Below are 16868 nucleotides of genomic sequence, written 5' to 3' on the forward strand. Positions count from 1 at the left end.
AAAAAAAACTTCCACGCCCTTATCCATCCAATTTCACTTCTTAAAAACTACACGTGACAGATGGGGATCACAAGTCATAACTCTTGAGTTAAAGCTGTGAGAGGGCCAGTTGTATCAAGTGTTTTACCGGTCGCAAACGGGACGAATCGCAGAACTGGCCCGTTTGCGACCTGTAAAAAGCCTTTTGGGATGCATCCACCCAAAATGCATTTGCAAATTAGGTAATCGTAATTTTTGCGATGACCTATTTTGCGAATGCAGTTAAGGAATTGCAATTTGCGATTCCCTAAATGCAATGCCAGAAGCATTTTTAAAATGAGACTTTGTATTAAGAAATTGCAAATTACCATCAACTTCAAGTTGATGGTAATTTGCAAATCCTTAGAAAAATGCTAAAAATTGCATTTTTCGAAAGTGCCATGTGGCGCATACACATGCCGTTAGGGCATGTGTGTGCGCCACATGTGCACACTTACCTTTTTTGGGGTGCATCAGGGGGCCTTAGGCTCCCTAGAACCCTTGCAATTGCGATTACACCTATTTGGTAATCGTATATTGCGAATGCTTTACCATTTTATGGGCCTCTAGGCCCATAGTAATGAATGGGAAAGTATTTCCCAACAGCGAATCTCAATTTGCGATTCGCTATTAGGGAATGTGTAGAAATCGCTATTTGTTTTAGCAAATTCTACATACATTGCATTTTGCGATTCTAAAACAGTGAATCGGTAAAATTTGCTATTTCAGAATTGCAAAATACATTCTAGATACATCTGGCCCTTAATCCTTTAAAGCCCTGTCTGCAACTTTTAAAATGCTAATATCTCAAAAAATACTTCACTGATCTGTTCCGCTGTTCGGCGGTAGGTGTGAATAACATTTCTTATAGAAGCTAAAATGGAAAATGACTTATTTTTTTTACCCTCTCACCCACCATAACTTTTTCCCTGCAAAAATGTTCACAAAATGTGGCAAACCTGACATTAGCTGACTGACCTAGTTATCTGCCAAGTTTAGTGCAAATCTGTCCACAGGGTCAAAAGTTGTGGGCAAATCAAATTATTTTTCAATGGAATGTGTATCTGAGAATTGTGGCAATGACACTATGTTATGTAGATGCGAATAGTATAAAATGCTATTTATACTCAAATGTTCAGTGTGGTAAGGGGCCATGATTCACAAGAGGTGAAGTCTCAAGTGGATCATGGAGTGCCCCCCACCTTATAATGGGAGCAAATAGGTTATTCCACTTGGTGGATCTGCATGTATGGATTATGCCATGCTGTTTTTCCAGATTACGTTTTTGTAAAACAAAGATATTTCACTCTAATCAGAACACTACAACTTTAAACCTGTGCATTGAGATAAATACCAACAACTAAGCTTTGGGACTATGATGCCAGTTGTTTTCTTCTGTAATGTGAATCTTATTGACAGGAGTTGGCGGTCATTGTTATGTGAATTATAATTCATTTATGATAGCCTTCAAAGTCAATAATATTTGTATTCCTTGGAGGATGCGGACATCAACAATGTTTTGAAAACTAAATTGTGCCTAAATGGATTAGCTTTACAAAAGGTGACCCATTTTTAGGTCAAGCCGGGGCAGCGCATGCACTGCTCTGTGATTCATACTGTATTGAGATAGGGATTTAAAACTCCACCCATGTCGTGTCCATTTTTTCAACTGGCTCCTGTTACTGTCCTTGAGAAATAATTTTTTCATTCCTGCATAGGCTTGTTAGTCCCTCCTTAGTACCGCCCTGTCTGCATTTGTAACCTCCCATAACGGCTGGACCTTTCACTAGTTTTGTTACACGGTCTGCTTTATCTTGGCTTTGAGCACTATTTTGTTCAATGATTTGCTCCTATTCCACCCACAATGTCGCAGCACGCCGACCCGCTTTTATTTTAATTACTAATGGCGGTCCGCTTTAACTATAGCAGCCGCGTTTCTTTATTTTAGCAGCGCTATTTGCTGCAAGTATTGCGGTCGTGCTTATTTATTTAATTCTTTTTTTTTGTTTACTAGCGTCCATGCGCTGCTTTCACATTAATGGAGACTTTGCCCCTTTCTTTAGACAAGCCGCGTCTTATGAAAGGTGTGTGGCCGCTATTAAAGTGAAAGCGCAGCATGGGGCGTTTTTACGAAAAAAGCATTTGTCTGTCAACTTGACAAACAGATGCTTTTCTTATCAAAGCCCCCATGCCGCGTTTTCACCTTAATGTCGGACGCTCCCCTTTCTATAGACGCGGCTCGTCTACAGAAAGAGGCACAGCCTCCATTACTGTGAAAGCGCAGCATGGAGCGCTTTCACATAAAATATTTGCAATGCAATAGGTCTCGCATTTTCACGAGAGTTTAAGCTATTTGCATTTTAAAAGCGAATAGCTCAAACTCTCGTAAATACGAGACCTATTGCATTGCAAATGCTTGTTCTTCTTTCTCTTCCTTTACGTGTTGACAGTTTCTAAAGGTAGTAGAGACAGATTTGGTATAGCTTGACATTTGTGAAAACAATTCATAACAATAAAAAAATGCAGCGCTTACATGAGACAATCAAGAGCCATTCTTTAGGACAACAGTTATGCATTCCGCTCATGTATCACTGCATTCTCAGTATACTGGAATGTTTGCATGTCGATATTGCAGGAACAGTAATTGCCGATAGCCATTAATGCTTAGGAGGGTTGGTTGTATTTTATCGTTCGACAAACAGCAACAAAAATCAACTAGAACAATGAAAGAAACTAATCAGGTATGTACCTTTAAGGTGTAGTAGTCCTGTGGTCAGTGAGGTCAAAGGGGGCCGCTATTGAGAAGTGTTGTTTGTCCTCTACATAGCGGAGAGGTTTTTTGTTTCTGAAGATCACTGCATCTGCTGGCCCCTGCAACTGCTGTATTAGCAATCTGCTGATCAGGGCAGGGGGTTTTATATTGATTTCCCGCTTGCACGCCAGATTGCAGAGGGGGTTCTTCAGGGCCTCATGTTTGCAGCTTTTCTAATCTGCTGGATTCGGGAGGAAGGGGGCCTCAACGGAGAGATGTTACTTCGCCGGATAGCTGAGGGCATTCCACATTTTCTCAGGTCTGCAGCTCAAATAAGAGAAAGGGGACCGGGACTAGTCAGAATTGCCCATAATATCATTTCTAGACGAATGGACTACCTGAACAAAAATAAACTAAAAATAATTAATCCTGCAATACAAACTAATGGCAGGTCTGCAAACCTATATATATTCCAATCCTAAAGAAAGCCCCTCACAAAAATAAGCACTGAAAAAGCATTATTGTTATGACACATTAGAGTGTGGCTTATGTTCACAACTTTGACCATATACAACCACAGTTTTGTTAGGTCTCCATATTCTGGTCTAACAGTGACAAAGTATTCAATAACTTTTAAATAAAGAGGATGGCAGACAATTCACATCAACAGTGTTCAGTATTTGTTCAGTTTTACTAACATCAAAAATACTTCCTAAAAAAAAAAAAACTAAGGAGACAAAAAACACTACAAAAATACAGTGTCATGCAAAATACACCAACGATCAGAAACAATTGCCTGTGTTTTTAAGAAAAAAAAAAATCGGCAATTGGCCATCTAAATCATTGCTGGAAGAAATAGAATATACATATGCATATTTAAAAGTAAAAAAGCCAGTGCGCGTGACAAGTGATATAAAAGTGACAATGGGACACAATCTGCAATTTAATCCAATGTGGTACTTCTCTAATTTATCCTTAAAGTAAAAAAAAAAACAGTCAACAGACACTAAAAAATAAAGAACTTGCAGCACCTTGATTGAAGCAACTTGCTTATATAATGCTGATACACACATCTAATAAAGGCCCACGAAAGATGACCTTCAACTGACTCAGAGACGCTTTCATTGTACTGTACACTGTGGAGTGTGGAGGGCTCAGGGGGCGTTCATTATACAAAATGAATGATGGCTGGCTGATTAGCAATAGTCTTGCACGTGCCTTTACTTGCTGACATATGGGGAAAGTCACCGGCCTTGCTCAGAAAAGGGCCCATGCCAATCTGGATTCCGTTTTACTCACTTCTGGCTGTTTCTACGTAATGATCAGTTTGTGCAGGATCAGACCCTTGCAAAAGGAATTTCCGAATGCAGGCACTTGCAATTTTGAGTTTCCTGAAACAGAGTCATGATTACTACATTTCTCTAGGCTCCTTCTTGTATGGATTGAGAAGCAGTCTACAAAGACTAGCTCAGACGCACTCCTTATCATGAAGATGGAAAGTTTTATCTCGAAACTTCAGGTTTTTGTTCGGTGCAGCCTGGCTCTGTTGTTGAACCTTGAAACCTAGTTTATTTCTTGAATACGCCCACCAGATAGCTTTCTATGATTTCAAGTCAATTCTTCTTGATCTGCTCCACATCAGACAGTCCTCCCTTTCTCAAAGGGTCAGGATCGTGTCTAGGAGTTGGAATCCATTGCTGCTTCTGACAGCTCAAAGAAATAGCGCAGTACACTTAAAAGTATGGTGTGCAGAGGGGTGAGACAGCGAGAACTCAGCTGCCCAATCTCACCTATCTCCCACCACCCAACACTGTCCTGCCTCAGGACCTACAGCAGCAGTACTAGGACACCACAGGTGAACTTGGGTGAGGGGACACCAGAAAACCACAGCAATGAGTGTAGTGGAGACTACTAGGCTGAAAAACACACAGCTGGACATAAGCATGGTCATGTGGTTCCTGGCATTCCATACCTTCGGCCTCCATCCTATACAGTGAAACTGGGATGGTAGCGATTAGTCTTTGTACTTGCACTTAAATTTTTGTCACTTCGAGGACTGATTTTTTTCCGAATTGTATTCCATGAGAGTGTGCATATTGTGCTAATAGCAATGGATGCCACTGGTTTCAATACAAATAAAAATGGTAATACTAGGACGCTTTTAACAGAAATTGGAGCTCCAGTTCAGCCCTTTTAGCATGAAAAATACAAGCACAAAAATTCAGCATTTAAACAGACTAATGAGACAAGTACGGTCAATGTTTCATATCAGACAAGGACCACAGATGCCAAATGCTTCACAAATAGTAGTCTGGCAACTGCCAAAGTTAAAAGAACTGGAGAACAAAATGAATATAAGAAATTGGAAAAAGAGCGGGGGGATGACATAGCGGGAGACCTATACAGGATCAAAACTCTGGCCTGCCTAAATGCAGCCATAGAAGGTTTTCAAAGGATGGCGGTCAAATTCTTGCAATTCTATGGTATATGTGTAACCCCAAAAAGGACATGGGCCAGTATAAACACCCCAAACCATCAGACGGATTTGGTCCGTTGTCAGAGGTGCTATTTGTCTGAAGAGGAATGTAATCCTGTTGGAGGCACTTAACGGTGCGTTTATTCACTGCAATGGTTACAGAATGAAGAGCACTGCGGATGTTAAGCGTGGATGTCCATAGGTAATATGAATTGCGAGCTGGGACTCTGGTAATTTAAGGTGATGTTTTGACACACTGTTACAGGATATACAAAATGCCAAATGGGGTCACGGCAGAAAAGATTGGAAATTTATTTGAGTTGTGAGAGAGGAGCACGAGTTTTCATGCAACTCAATGTGTGCCATAAAAGAAGAGGATTGCATCTTTAATTTAGTGAGGGTTCTATTAAAGGAATCAGGCATTTAAATAATAAGGCAAGCGCACCTACTTCTATATCTACCCCAAAGCATGGAACAACCTCCCTAACCAAATCAGAGCTTCCTCATCACTTCTTGAGTTCGGCAAGAAGCTGAAGCCCTGGATTTTTGAATAATGTCATCAGGGAGACACCTGCCTAACCCACCTGAAAAGCACCTGAATACATCTATGAGTGATTAGCGTGCTATACAAATATAAGTAACATAACAGGGGCTTTATAAGTACTATTTGATATATGTTGAGAGGATGACAATTACTAGATAGAACAGCAAGGATTTAATTTTGTTTATTTTTGGCTATTTAGGGACGTGACAGCATTGTGACTAAAGATTAAAGAAGCTGGGATTGAACGAAGATTAGTAAAAAACCTGATTATGATCAATATCTGCAATGGATACCAGAGATTATCTTTCCTGTAGAAACTGTGAAGATATGAGGGACCCAATGATGATAGATATTTGGACTTTAACATATATTCAAGGATACAATTGATGAACGTGTTTATTCTTGGGTTAGGGTGACGTGATCAAATTGAACAGGTTAACCGTATCATCTAAAGGGCTTAAGTAAGAGTGACAATCAGTCGGGACATTCAATGGAGACCTGGTAGACATCTTGGACAATAATCACCTACATAATTTCTTTGGTGAGTAACTATTACAGAGATGGAGCCACCACCTGTAAATGAGGGGGCAGATATTACAAGATGCTTGTGCAGCACCACAACCTTGAATACAATGAAACAGACCCCCCAGAAGAGAGCATCTATCGATGACAACATAATTGACCACCAAGATACAAAAGACACAATGCTCCATCATCTATTTTGCTATGGATCTTGAAATATCAAACAAGGGAAGCATGATGTTCTAAATCATGGCAATATTTTAAAAATCATGAATGAACTTCCGGACATCTCACAAATCACGTCAACAGATATTTCATCAATATAATTTTTACCACAGCGCAGAGCCCAGCTCACAAAGCACACGACAGTCACTTTTGCCTCGCAACAACTCACAAGTTTGGTGTACTCCAAGAGATCCATCCTTAGAAGCTGGGGCATAAAGGTATCCATACCATGTGAGAACACATACCCACAAATATTAACAAGGCGAGACTCCCCCAATGAGAAAGATATGCAATTCATGCTCAATTCTAAGAGGCGCTGTGGAATCATTAAGAAATCCATGCAGATCACTCGAAGTTGCAGCAGCACCACAGGAAAGATGGAATTTAGAGTGGAATTGTGCAGCAAATACCAATCACTCATTCACAATATAAATTGGGGCTGGCTTCAAACTGCCCTTTTGATTAATCCTGAAGTCTGAACTATAAACAACTCTATACTGCCAACAGCCATTGTAAACAAATTAAATATCTGCTCCTGGAATCTGGGGGGCTTGACACAAAAGGCCAACAACTGCGATATAGTAAGACACGGGCAATAATTCCAAATTATCGACTTTCAAGAGACCTGGGCACAAACTTCCATTCCATTAATAGGATTCATAGAATATTCAAATCCTGCGATTAAAATTAAACAACAAAGTAATTTCGAGGGGAACTGGGGAGGCTATCCAGTTACATCAGTTCCTATTTATGTAGTAAATGTATTGTTGTTTGTGTGCGTTGCAAACATTAGTGATATGTGTTGCTTTTGATAAGCCAGTCGTCTGGATATGGAAAGATGTGTATTTTGTGCCTTTGCAAGTGGGCTGTTACCACTGCCAGGCAAACCTGAGGTATTACCTGTGTGCTGGTTGAACTGTAATGTGAAAGTAGGCATCCTTTAGATCTAATGCCCTCATGAAGTCTTCCTGTTGGAGAAGTGGTATGACATCCTGAAGAGCGACCATATGGAAATGTGGTGAGAGATTGTACCAGTTTAAAGGTCTGAGGTCTAAGATGGGTCTTAGAGCTCCATCCTTTTGGGGTATAAGGAAGAAAAGGGAATAAACTCCTGTGCCTTGTTGTAATGGCACTAGTTCTCTTGCTCCTTTGTTAAGTAGAGCTTGAACTTCCTCTGAGTAGCTTTTGATGGTCTGTTGATAATCTGCGAGTGCGAGGTGGAATGTTTGGAGGTTTTGAAGTGAGCTCCAGACAATAACAGTGTTAGAAAATATCTAACACCCATATTGGATGGAATATTTATCCATGTGGAAAGAAAGTATTGTAGTCTTCCCCCGACAGCTGTTGTGTGATCTAGGGAAATGATAGGTGAACCAAACCTTGGTGTTGGTGGAGGTATCGTTTTTTTTTAAGCCTCCTTTACCTCCGCCTCTATTATTGTTTCTTCTATAGGACCCTCTATAATATGTTCTCTGAGTGGCTGTTTGAATTTGTGTTTTGTTATAGACTGGTGTTTATTCCTGTAGCTGCTGTATCAGCAGCATTAGGGGCACATTTCATGTTTGTATTAGAGAAGAGTTTACCCTCTGATGCAATTTGGTATGCACTTTTTTTTGTTCCTCTGGGAGATGTTGTAAAATGTCATCAAGTTTATCCCAGTGTGACCTATCATACCTTGATAACAGGCCTATTGAATTCGCGATTCGCCAATTATTAGATGATTTTGCTGCTACCCTTTTTCCTGACGTATCTATACGTTTGCTCTTTTATGAGCAGTAGCCACTACTAAAGAGTCTGGTTTAAGATGACTCCTAATATAAGTAGGGTCTGCTGGAGAAGGCTTATATTTTTTATCAACTCTAGGAGTGATAATTCTAGATCTGACAGGGTCATTGAATAGATCAGTAGCATGTCTGAGCATTCCTTTTAACATAGGAACATAATGGTAGATTTTTGTGCAGAAGAAAGTTTCAAATAAAAAATAATCCTCTATTTCCTCAGTATGTAATGGTAGCTTATGGAAATTAGCTGCCTGTCTAATAAGGTCATGATATGTAGCGGTATCATCAGGTGGGGAGGGCTTAGGTGGATAAAGATCCGAATCTGTGTTATCTAGTGGATCTGTGTCAAAGTATAAACGTTATCCTGTGGAGGTATTGACTGTTGATCCTTGTCCCTCACATCCACATACCCTGTAAAAGAACGTAATGATTCTTATGGTGAATGTATGTGTTCATGAACTGGGGAGTCTTGAGGTGATGGACTTTGTCGAAGTTGTGGTAGAGGAGGGCTACAACGAAATGGACTGGTGGCTTGATCTAGTTTTTTCCTTGTGTTTTTTGTAGGAATGTCTATTGCTTCTTGAAAAGAGAGTTGTCTCTTTGCAGTTTGTCCATGCTCCTGAGGGGGACTGCTGAGTATTCTTCTTGTATCAGGAGGTATCACTAAGTGTTTCTGTCAAGAATACAGTCACTGATGTAATTTCTCATGTGCTGGTTGTACAGTCTGTGGAGAATGGGCAACTGGTTGCTTTTTGGACTCAAATTAAGTTTCTCTCCCACAGTTTTTGGAGCCAATTGTTTCAGTTCCGAAGCTTTGGCTTTTGATGTGGAGTCAGAGAACTTTTTCTGGTCTTAGGCTTTTGGTTCCAAAGATGGGACATGTCTGCTTTAGAATGTTTTGGTGCAAACACAGTAGATTCTGAGGTGGACTGTTTCGGACCATGGAGCTTAGGCTGTTTTTTCTGAGCTGAGCTGAGGCCAGACTTTCCGGAATCAGCCCGTCAGTGCCGACCATGGCCCGAAAGCAGCGGAGGCCCAACAGCAGACTTTTGTAATGTTTGTTGTTTTGTTGGAATTGGATGGGGCAATTTACTCATGGTTTGTTTCCCTAAAGTGAGGGAAACCTGTTCTGCTACTGAATTGGAGCGCGGTTCCGGAGAGAAATTACCCTCATCCACAGCCGACGGAAGTGACTTCATTTCGGTTTCCAGTTCCTCCGAATGGAAAATGCCTGGTGTTTTGTCGATGCTGCGGTGGTACATTTGCAGTCTTCTGGCTTTATGATCTTGCAGAGTTTTCTTTGGCCTGAATTATTTGCATGCCTCATATGTTTGTTCCTGATGATCACAAGATAAACAAGAATTACACACCTTGTGCAAGTCTGTGTGCGTAAATTTAGAATGACAGAAAGGGCAAAATTTAAAAGGTGTCCGTTCCATCACCTTTTGGTCGTTTTGTTAGAAAAACTTATAAGAGAATTTCCGTCCCAACAGGCGAAGGCCCTGAAGGGCGTGATAGATTAGAGTCATCCGGACTAAATTGGTGTTAAAATAGTTATCCTCTTAATAGTGATTGAATCTCGATCAAAAACACTACTGACGGTGTTAGAAAAGGATCCTAATGACGGTGTTGACCGGAGCAGAGGAGCACACAACCGAACCCAATGGCAAGAGGATTCACCACTGTAACTCGTGACTCAAAATACTTCTTTAAAGAAAAACAACTTGCACACCGATCCCAACACTAGATGGCGTACTTATGCTAAGCATGTTTATCTACAGCCACACATGCCACCAAACACAGAAGTACTTGGGAGAAAGGAGCAGAAAGGGTAATCAACCTGTTTTTTGGCACACCAATGCACAAACGGCAGGCGTATACCTTCTTGGTGGAGGGATACCAGGCTGCCAAGATATCATTGCAGACTTCAGACTGAAGGGCGAAAGCTGTCAACTGTCGCTGCACAATCTCCATGCATGAAGGCGTAGTGCTGACAGGTTTGGGTGGAGAACCCTTCCCTGTTGCTGCAACAGAAGATTCTCCCACAGAGGCAGCCTTATCGGAAGACCGATGGTGTGAGAAAGTGCCTCTTTTGCATGGTTAGTCCCCCACTTTTTACTTGGTTTTGATGTGGTTTAAAATGTGACACCCCTGGGTCCCTGCCAATCAGGTGCCCTGGGCCAATGCTCTCTCCCTTTGCTCTTGCAGCCTGCATGCCCCTGTGTGGGAGAAAAACGACAAAGTCGACATTGCACCCTGTCTGGGTGCCATGCAAGCTAACACTGCCTGTTAGCATAGATCACCCCTCTAGCAGGCCTCACAGCCCTAAGGCAGGGAGCACTATACTACAGGTGAGGGCACAGCTGCATGAGCAGATATGCCCCTACAATATTGGGCACCATTTCCCAATATTGTAAGTGCCAATGAAGCCATAGAGAGGACATGGGCTGGGAACACTACAACTCGAGTTCCACATTACCATGGTGGCTTTACTCAATATAGGAGTGTTTAGTACCAAATTGCTCCTTTCAATAAATCCCCAATGATGCCAGTGTGGGATTTATTGTACCATATAATCAGAGGGCACCTCAGAGGTACCCCCTGAATCCCTACAATCCCTGGTGTGGTCTCTGACCGGCGTTAGGCAGCCAGCCACCACCAGACATGTTTCTGGATCCCTGGGTAGAAAGCCCCTGCTCTCTGGGACCACAAACGATGCACATCCTGGGTAGAGGCGTCATGCCTCCTCCCCCAGGATGGGCCAGTGCTCGAAGAGGGAAGCTTCAAAAGCCTGCCGCTTTTGCAATGTGACCCCAAGCCTCTGCTGCTAGATGGCAGCCCCTGGGTTACACTCCCCACTTTGGGTGGGAAAACCAGCGGGAAGATTCGAAAAGGTAGGTGCGCCCACCTCTGCCAACCCCCACCCCTTAGGAGGGGGGAAGCTAGGTGAAGCACATTTTTCAGTCCCCGACATGTTGAGGATGGGGGGACCCCACCAATCAGGGCTAGGCCTATGCCCCCTCCCACAGGAGTGTGACATAATAGTGGGTGTAGTCACCCCAGGTAAGGTGCCCATTGGCCCTACCTGCTATTCCCTAAAAACGCCTTCTAAATTTAGTATTTAGGTGGCTCTCCAGACCTGGCCCTCAGATTCGCGACGACTTAAGAAGCAAGACGACAACCCTACAGAGAAGACTGAAGACGACAACTGCCTTGGCCCCAGGCCTACCAGCCTGTCTACAGCTTCTGCTAACCTGCGACCTGTCTTGCAGCAAGCAACCTCTGAAACCCTGGGAGGACTGCTGCCTTCAACAAAACTCCAATCCCCCGCAGACAGCTGTCCTGTTCAGGAAGAAAAAAACTCCAAGAACTGCCACAGGGAGGACCAACCCAGGTCGACGTGACTCCCTGCTACAAAAGAATTCCAAGAACCGCCGCAGTTGAGGACCGACACTAGTGTCAACGCGACTCACTGCTATCCAACATCTCCCAAAGACTGCAGTGGTAGAGGACTGCCACTTGTGTTGCTGTTACTCTACCCTGCTCGAAGAAAGCACTTCAACTGTTAACCTCCATTATCTTGAGGGATCCACTCGGCTCCACCACCCAAGGATCCCACAGCTCCGTGTCCGAGAGCCTGTACCCTCCTGCCAGTGGCACTGCGGGTCGCCTCCTGCACCGCCTGCCTGACAGCGTTCTCTTCAAGACGATCTGACGACAGCAGACCCCCATCCGATCTAGAGCCACTGACCGCAATGGTAACTGTGTTGGCTGCTGGCTGAAACCTATCCCGCTCATTCCCCCGCCAACCATGAGGGTAAAGATCATTGCCTGTATCGACCGCCTCTGCGGGTGTTCTGATCCCACAAGACCGACCCTGCACTCAGTGTGGGTATGACCACCCGAAGACTGGAACTGTAAGTTGTATACTCGCTTGATACATCCCACAATTGATTTCCTCCACAGGATAATCTTGAACTGTTCGAATATTGCACTGTCGACTGTGAAAAGTATCTTTAATTGAAACGCATTTACCTTAGCAAGAAGGGCTTGATCTTACAATAAAATACAACCAAAGTATAATTTTTTTTAAATTGGTCTGGATCTCCTTCTTAAGTCGTGTGTCCATTATTGATCATGTGTGTGCAATAAATGTCTTACACTCCTCTGTTTTAGGCCTAAGGTTGCTCGTCCACACTACCACTAATAGAGCACTTTGGGTTTTGCATTGAGCCCTGTACGCTTTTGGGGGAGCTCCTGGACTCTGTGCACAGTATTGCCCCCTAGCCAATTTCATATACAGAGCCAGCTTCCTACAGATGGCTATGTTCAACAGCTTGCGATACCAAACCCTCCAAGCCCAGCCAGGAGCCACAAAGATGACTTGGACCAGGTTGTTTCTGATCTTCTTGAGCACTCTGGGCAGGAGTGGTATGCGCGGAAAAACTTAGAGGAGGCCTCAGCTCCACTTGAGATGAAAAGCAACTCCAAGCGATGGTCGCTTTGGAAACTCCAGCGCACAAAACTGCTGACATTGAGCGTTCTCTGCAGTGGCGAACAGACTTAACAAAGGCTCTCCCACACTGCTGAAAGAGACCTTGCACCACATCTGGATGGAAACACCATTTTGTGATTCGCTAGGCATCTGCAGCTGAGTTAGTCCGCCCTGGCATTCAAAGACCCTGCAAGTTGGTGAACCACCAGGGAGATACAATGATGTTCCAGCCATGTCCAGAAGCACACAGCCTCTTGAAAAAGGGTTCATGACTCACCCCGCCCTGCTTATTGCAGTACCAAACGACGGTGGTGTTTCCTGTGTACACCTGCACTAGTCTTCCCTTGATGAAGGTTATAAAGGCTTTCAATGCCAGCCGGATCGCTCTGAGCTCCAATGACGTGGAGTCCCGATTCCACCGATGACTAGAGTCCTCTGAACTCCACCTCTCCCAGATGACTGCCCCATTCCAGGATTTTTTTTATATAATCTTTTTATTGTAACAGAGCAAAATTATGGCAGTACATCATCAACATTACAAGCACAATTCAGCATTAGCACCCCTTCCCCCCAGTGTATTGCTCATGAGCCACACAGTGGCCCCATTCCAGGATTGATGTATCTGCCACTACTGTCAGATCTGTTTTGGGAAGGGAGAGGGGTCTGTCACTGACCCAACCATGGTTCGTTAACCACCACTGCATATCTTTCGCAGAACCCTCCAAGATCTGTACCATGTTGGAGAGGTTCCCCTGCAAAGCATGCATATGCCAGCAGGCATGTGTCTCAAGCACGATGCAGGGGGCATTGAGGGCCAACAGTCTCATAGTCAGTCTCACCGAAACCCAGGATAGAAGCTGAAACATTGGTATCACAGTCTGAATATCGCCGTTTGGGAGGATAAGCCCAACACTGCTCCTGCCCAGAACAGCTCTGATGAAAGTTAGCATCTGAGAGGGAGTCAGGTGTGACTTCGGCACACTGATAGTGAAACTCCGAGAGCACGAGGTCCCCCGTAGTCTGGAGATGGGAGACATCTGCCAGGGGTGAACCTGCCTTCAACAGCCAGTCATCGAGATAGGGGAAGACTGGCACCCCTGATCTCCGCAGCTGCAACCACTGCCCATCACCTTGGTAAACGCCTGAGGGGCGCTGGTAAGGCCAAAAGGGCGCAGGGCAAACAGGTGCTCATTGCCCCCATGAACTGCAGGTTACTTCTTTGGCCAGGCAGGATGGGAATGTGGAAGTATGCGTCATGCAAGTCTAGAGCTACAATACAGTCTCCCAGATAGAGAGCAGGCAGAACATGAGCCAGTGTAAGCATTTTGAATTTCTCCTTTTTCAGGAAGAAACTGAGGGTGTGGGTCTAGTATAAAAAGAAGGCCACTGTCCTTCTTGGGCATCTGTGACGGGAATAGCAACCACAGCCTACTTCTCTATTACACATAAATCCAAATGCCTTTGCACACAAATTCACAATATCCCGTCATCGGAAGGACTATTTAAAATAGCTTCAGCAAATTGAGAAACACATTACAATGCAATGCAGTATTCAGTGCAAAATAAAACACAATGTCACTAAGATAACAAAACAAATTATTTCACTGCAAATCACATGTCGCGAGACAACACACTTTGCTCGGAGTGTGCAAGACAAATTATCCCTCAAGCTACTATCAATACTCACGTAAAGCAACTTCCAACACCATCAATAGGTACACCAAAATTATTCCGACCAACTTCACAATTCTCCAACTTATAACAATTTGTGGGTCAAATATGTCCAGGAATGGGCAATGGCAGAAAAAATAAAGATTAAACTATCTTGAAAAGATGGCAAAACAGAAAATTCAGAAATATGGCAAAAATCTCCAGAGATTTAATAAGACGCACCTTACGTGAAATCACTATGAAATTACTAAGTGTAATAAAAATGAAGCGGAGCTACTCTCTGCTTCGATCAAGCATAGCTTCCACAGCACCCCCAGTTAGAGTTGACTCCTCTAAAATCACACAGAATGGAACGAGGGAAGCCAGAAGACCTGAAAGTAAACAAGGGAGATAGATCACCTAGGAGAGCCCAATGAGAAACCACAACTAAGCACAACTGTCATCTTAAAGGCAGCGAGGGAGCAAACAACGTGCAAGAGCCCTGCCCGGGTGCCTGGGATGAGAGGCTGCCCAAAAGGAAGCATGGGCAGGAGCTCCTGGTGAGCACAGAGGGAAGCAAATACTAGAGGGGGCCCAAGCTGCGGCCTGGTGAAACCAACAACAGCGCGGCTGCTGTCTTGAAAGTGGAGAGGCCGCAAACTAAGGCAGACGTTCTGCCCGGGTGCCTGAGATGGATCATCGCCACAGAGGGGGTGGTAATGGGAGTCCCTGGAAAGAATAGAGGAGAGACGCAGAGTCCAGCTTCATGAGCGGGGCACCCTGGACTTCTAAGGAGGCAACAACAATCCTACAAGCGAGGCTGGAACTCAGTGCACTTCGCCGGAGTCACCCAACACCCAGACTCTGCCTGAGATGCCCCAGGAGTCACGCAAGGACAGCCCCGCTTGTAACCCCCTTCTCTTCACCCACAGCCTTATAGAGGACCGCCACACTCTGTGTTCCAGTGCTCGGGATGGGGAGAGGCAAGGAGGTGGAAGTGGCTGCATGCACTAGGGCATCATTCTCAGGGTCCATGTGCAGACGGGTCTGAAGTGGCAACATGGTTAAGGGCAGGCCCCAGAAGGATGGAACTGACACTGACTTATTGACTCTTAGTATGACGGGGGAGGGGACGAACGACAGACACCCCCCCTCCCCCGACCCCCCCACCCAACACATACCAGGAGCCAGTGGATCATCAGGCACTCCTCTATCGCACAAAGATATGGACAAATTCCTCACTGAATTCAGGGGCGGGATTGGCTCTCTAAAGTCAGAATTTAAAACTTGACTACAAGAGCTTCGCAAAGAAGTTACCAACCTGGGCGAGCATGTGGAGAACCGAAGGTGCACCTCTGACTCTTGAACGGAAGATCAGAAAATGCCCTGGTATAGGCTTGCAGTGCTTGAAGTACAAAATATTGAATTGCAACCAAAGCAAGAAGACCTTGAAAAGAGTAGCTGTCAGAACAACATATGGATCAGAGGCTTTCCGAAGGGAGTGGAAGGAAACAACATCAAGGGCTTTGTAACCAGCCTTCTGCACTCAATCAGTGGAGAAGAAGCACTGCCCCCTCCCCAATACTTTTGAGCACACAGTGTCTTTGGATGCTTGTCAGAAGTGGGGGCATCCCCGGCCATCCTTGTGTGAGTGCACTATTTTGAGGAAAAAGACAATCATGAAGGCAGCCCAGGGTAAATCAGCTTTAATCTTTCAGAGAATTACAATCCAGCTTTTCCATGACTTGGCGTTGTCGGCCCTCAGGAGGCGCAGAACTTCCGGCCAATAACAGCAGCCCTGACAGAGAGTAACATCAAATACCAGTGTGGTCACCCCTTCAGCTTGAGTTTTCAATGGAACGGCAACCAGGGTAGTCTGCTCTCTGTGCGAGGTGAGGTCATTCTTGAAACTTCCCCCAGACCAGGCACTGGAGAAACGAGCACAGGATCACTGGCAAGACATAACTGAGCTCTGTCCAGCATGGCACACCTAATCCTGATGCAATCGTACACGGTAGAGCAGGATGGGCCACTCAGAGGAGGCCAAGGCAGATGTGATTTTTCATCTGTTGAAAATGAACCAGGACTCTCCACCCCGTGAGGTGCCTCTGTCAGGGTCTCACACAGAGGGAAGTGAAGAGCCCCATCTGGTCCCGTAATGTTCTCCATCTGGGTAGCTCCATGGGACTGAAATCTGGGAGAAGGTGGGAACCAGAGCCTGTCATCCAGTATGGTCACCCACCCAAGAGGCCCCTAATTGCGCTCCCAACTTTCATGGCACCACCCCCATCCTTCCAAAACCGGAGGGTGGGGGGTCACACTCCTTAGGGAGACTGAAGGACACTTCAACCCACTCAATGAAAAGACTCAGACTTGGCCTAGCTGGTTTTTTTCTAGGTATCCAT

At 44.5% G+C, this 16868-nt stretch overlaps 1 protein-coding gene across 6 annotated transcripts in view; it reads right to left on the reverse strand.

Annotated features, from left to right (window-relative positions):
* The window catches only part of LOC146802120 (uncharacterized), a 465690-nt gene that overhangs the window by 96544 nt on the left and 352278 nt on the right, over positions 1 to 16868 (reverse strand). Inside the window, exon 7 of one of the 6 annotated variants that reach the window (XR_014967698.1) lies at positions 2768 to 3097. The exons of 3 other annotated variants lie outside the window; for them this stretch is intronic. Coding sequence is in view for 1 of the 3 variants with exons in the window: in XM_085621684.1 (XP_085477810.1) it covers positions 3165 to 3168 (4 nt within the window). In the remaining 2 variants the exon portion in view is untranslated. Of the gene's footprint in view, positions 1 to 2767; positions 3169 to 16868 lie in introns of those variants that run through there. 2 more of the 6 variants (XR_014967699.1, XM_085621684.1) reach the window with 2 other exon arrangements.

The sequence above is a fragment of the Triturus cristatus genome, chromosome 8, assembly GCF_964204655.1.
Source record: "Triturus cristatus chromosome 8, aTriCri1.1, whole genome shotgun sequence".
NCBI classification, from domain to species: Eukaryota; Metazoa; Chordata; class Amphibia; order Caudata; family Salamandridae; genus Triturus; species Triturus cristatus.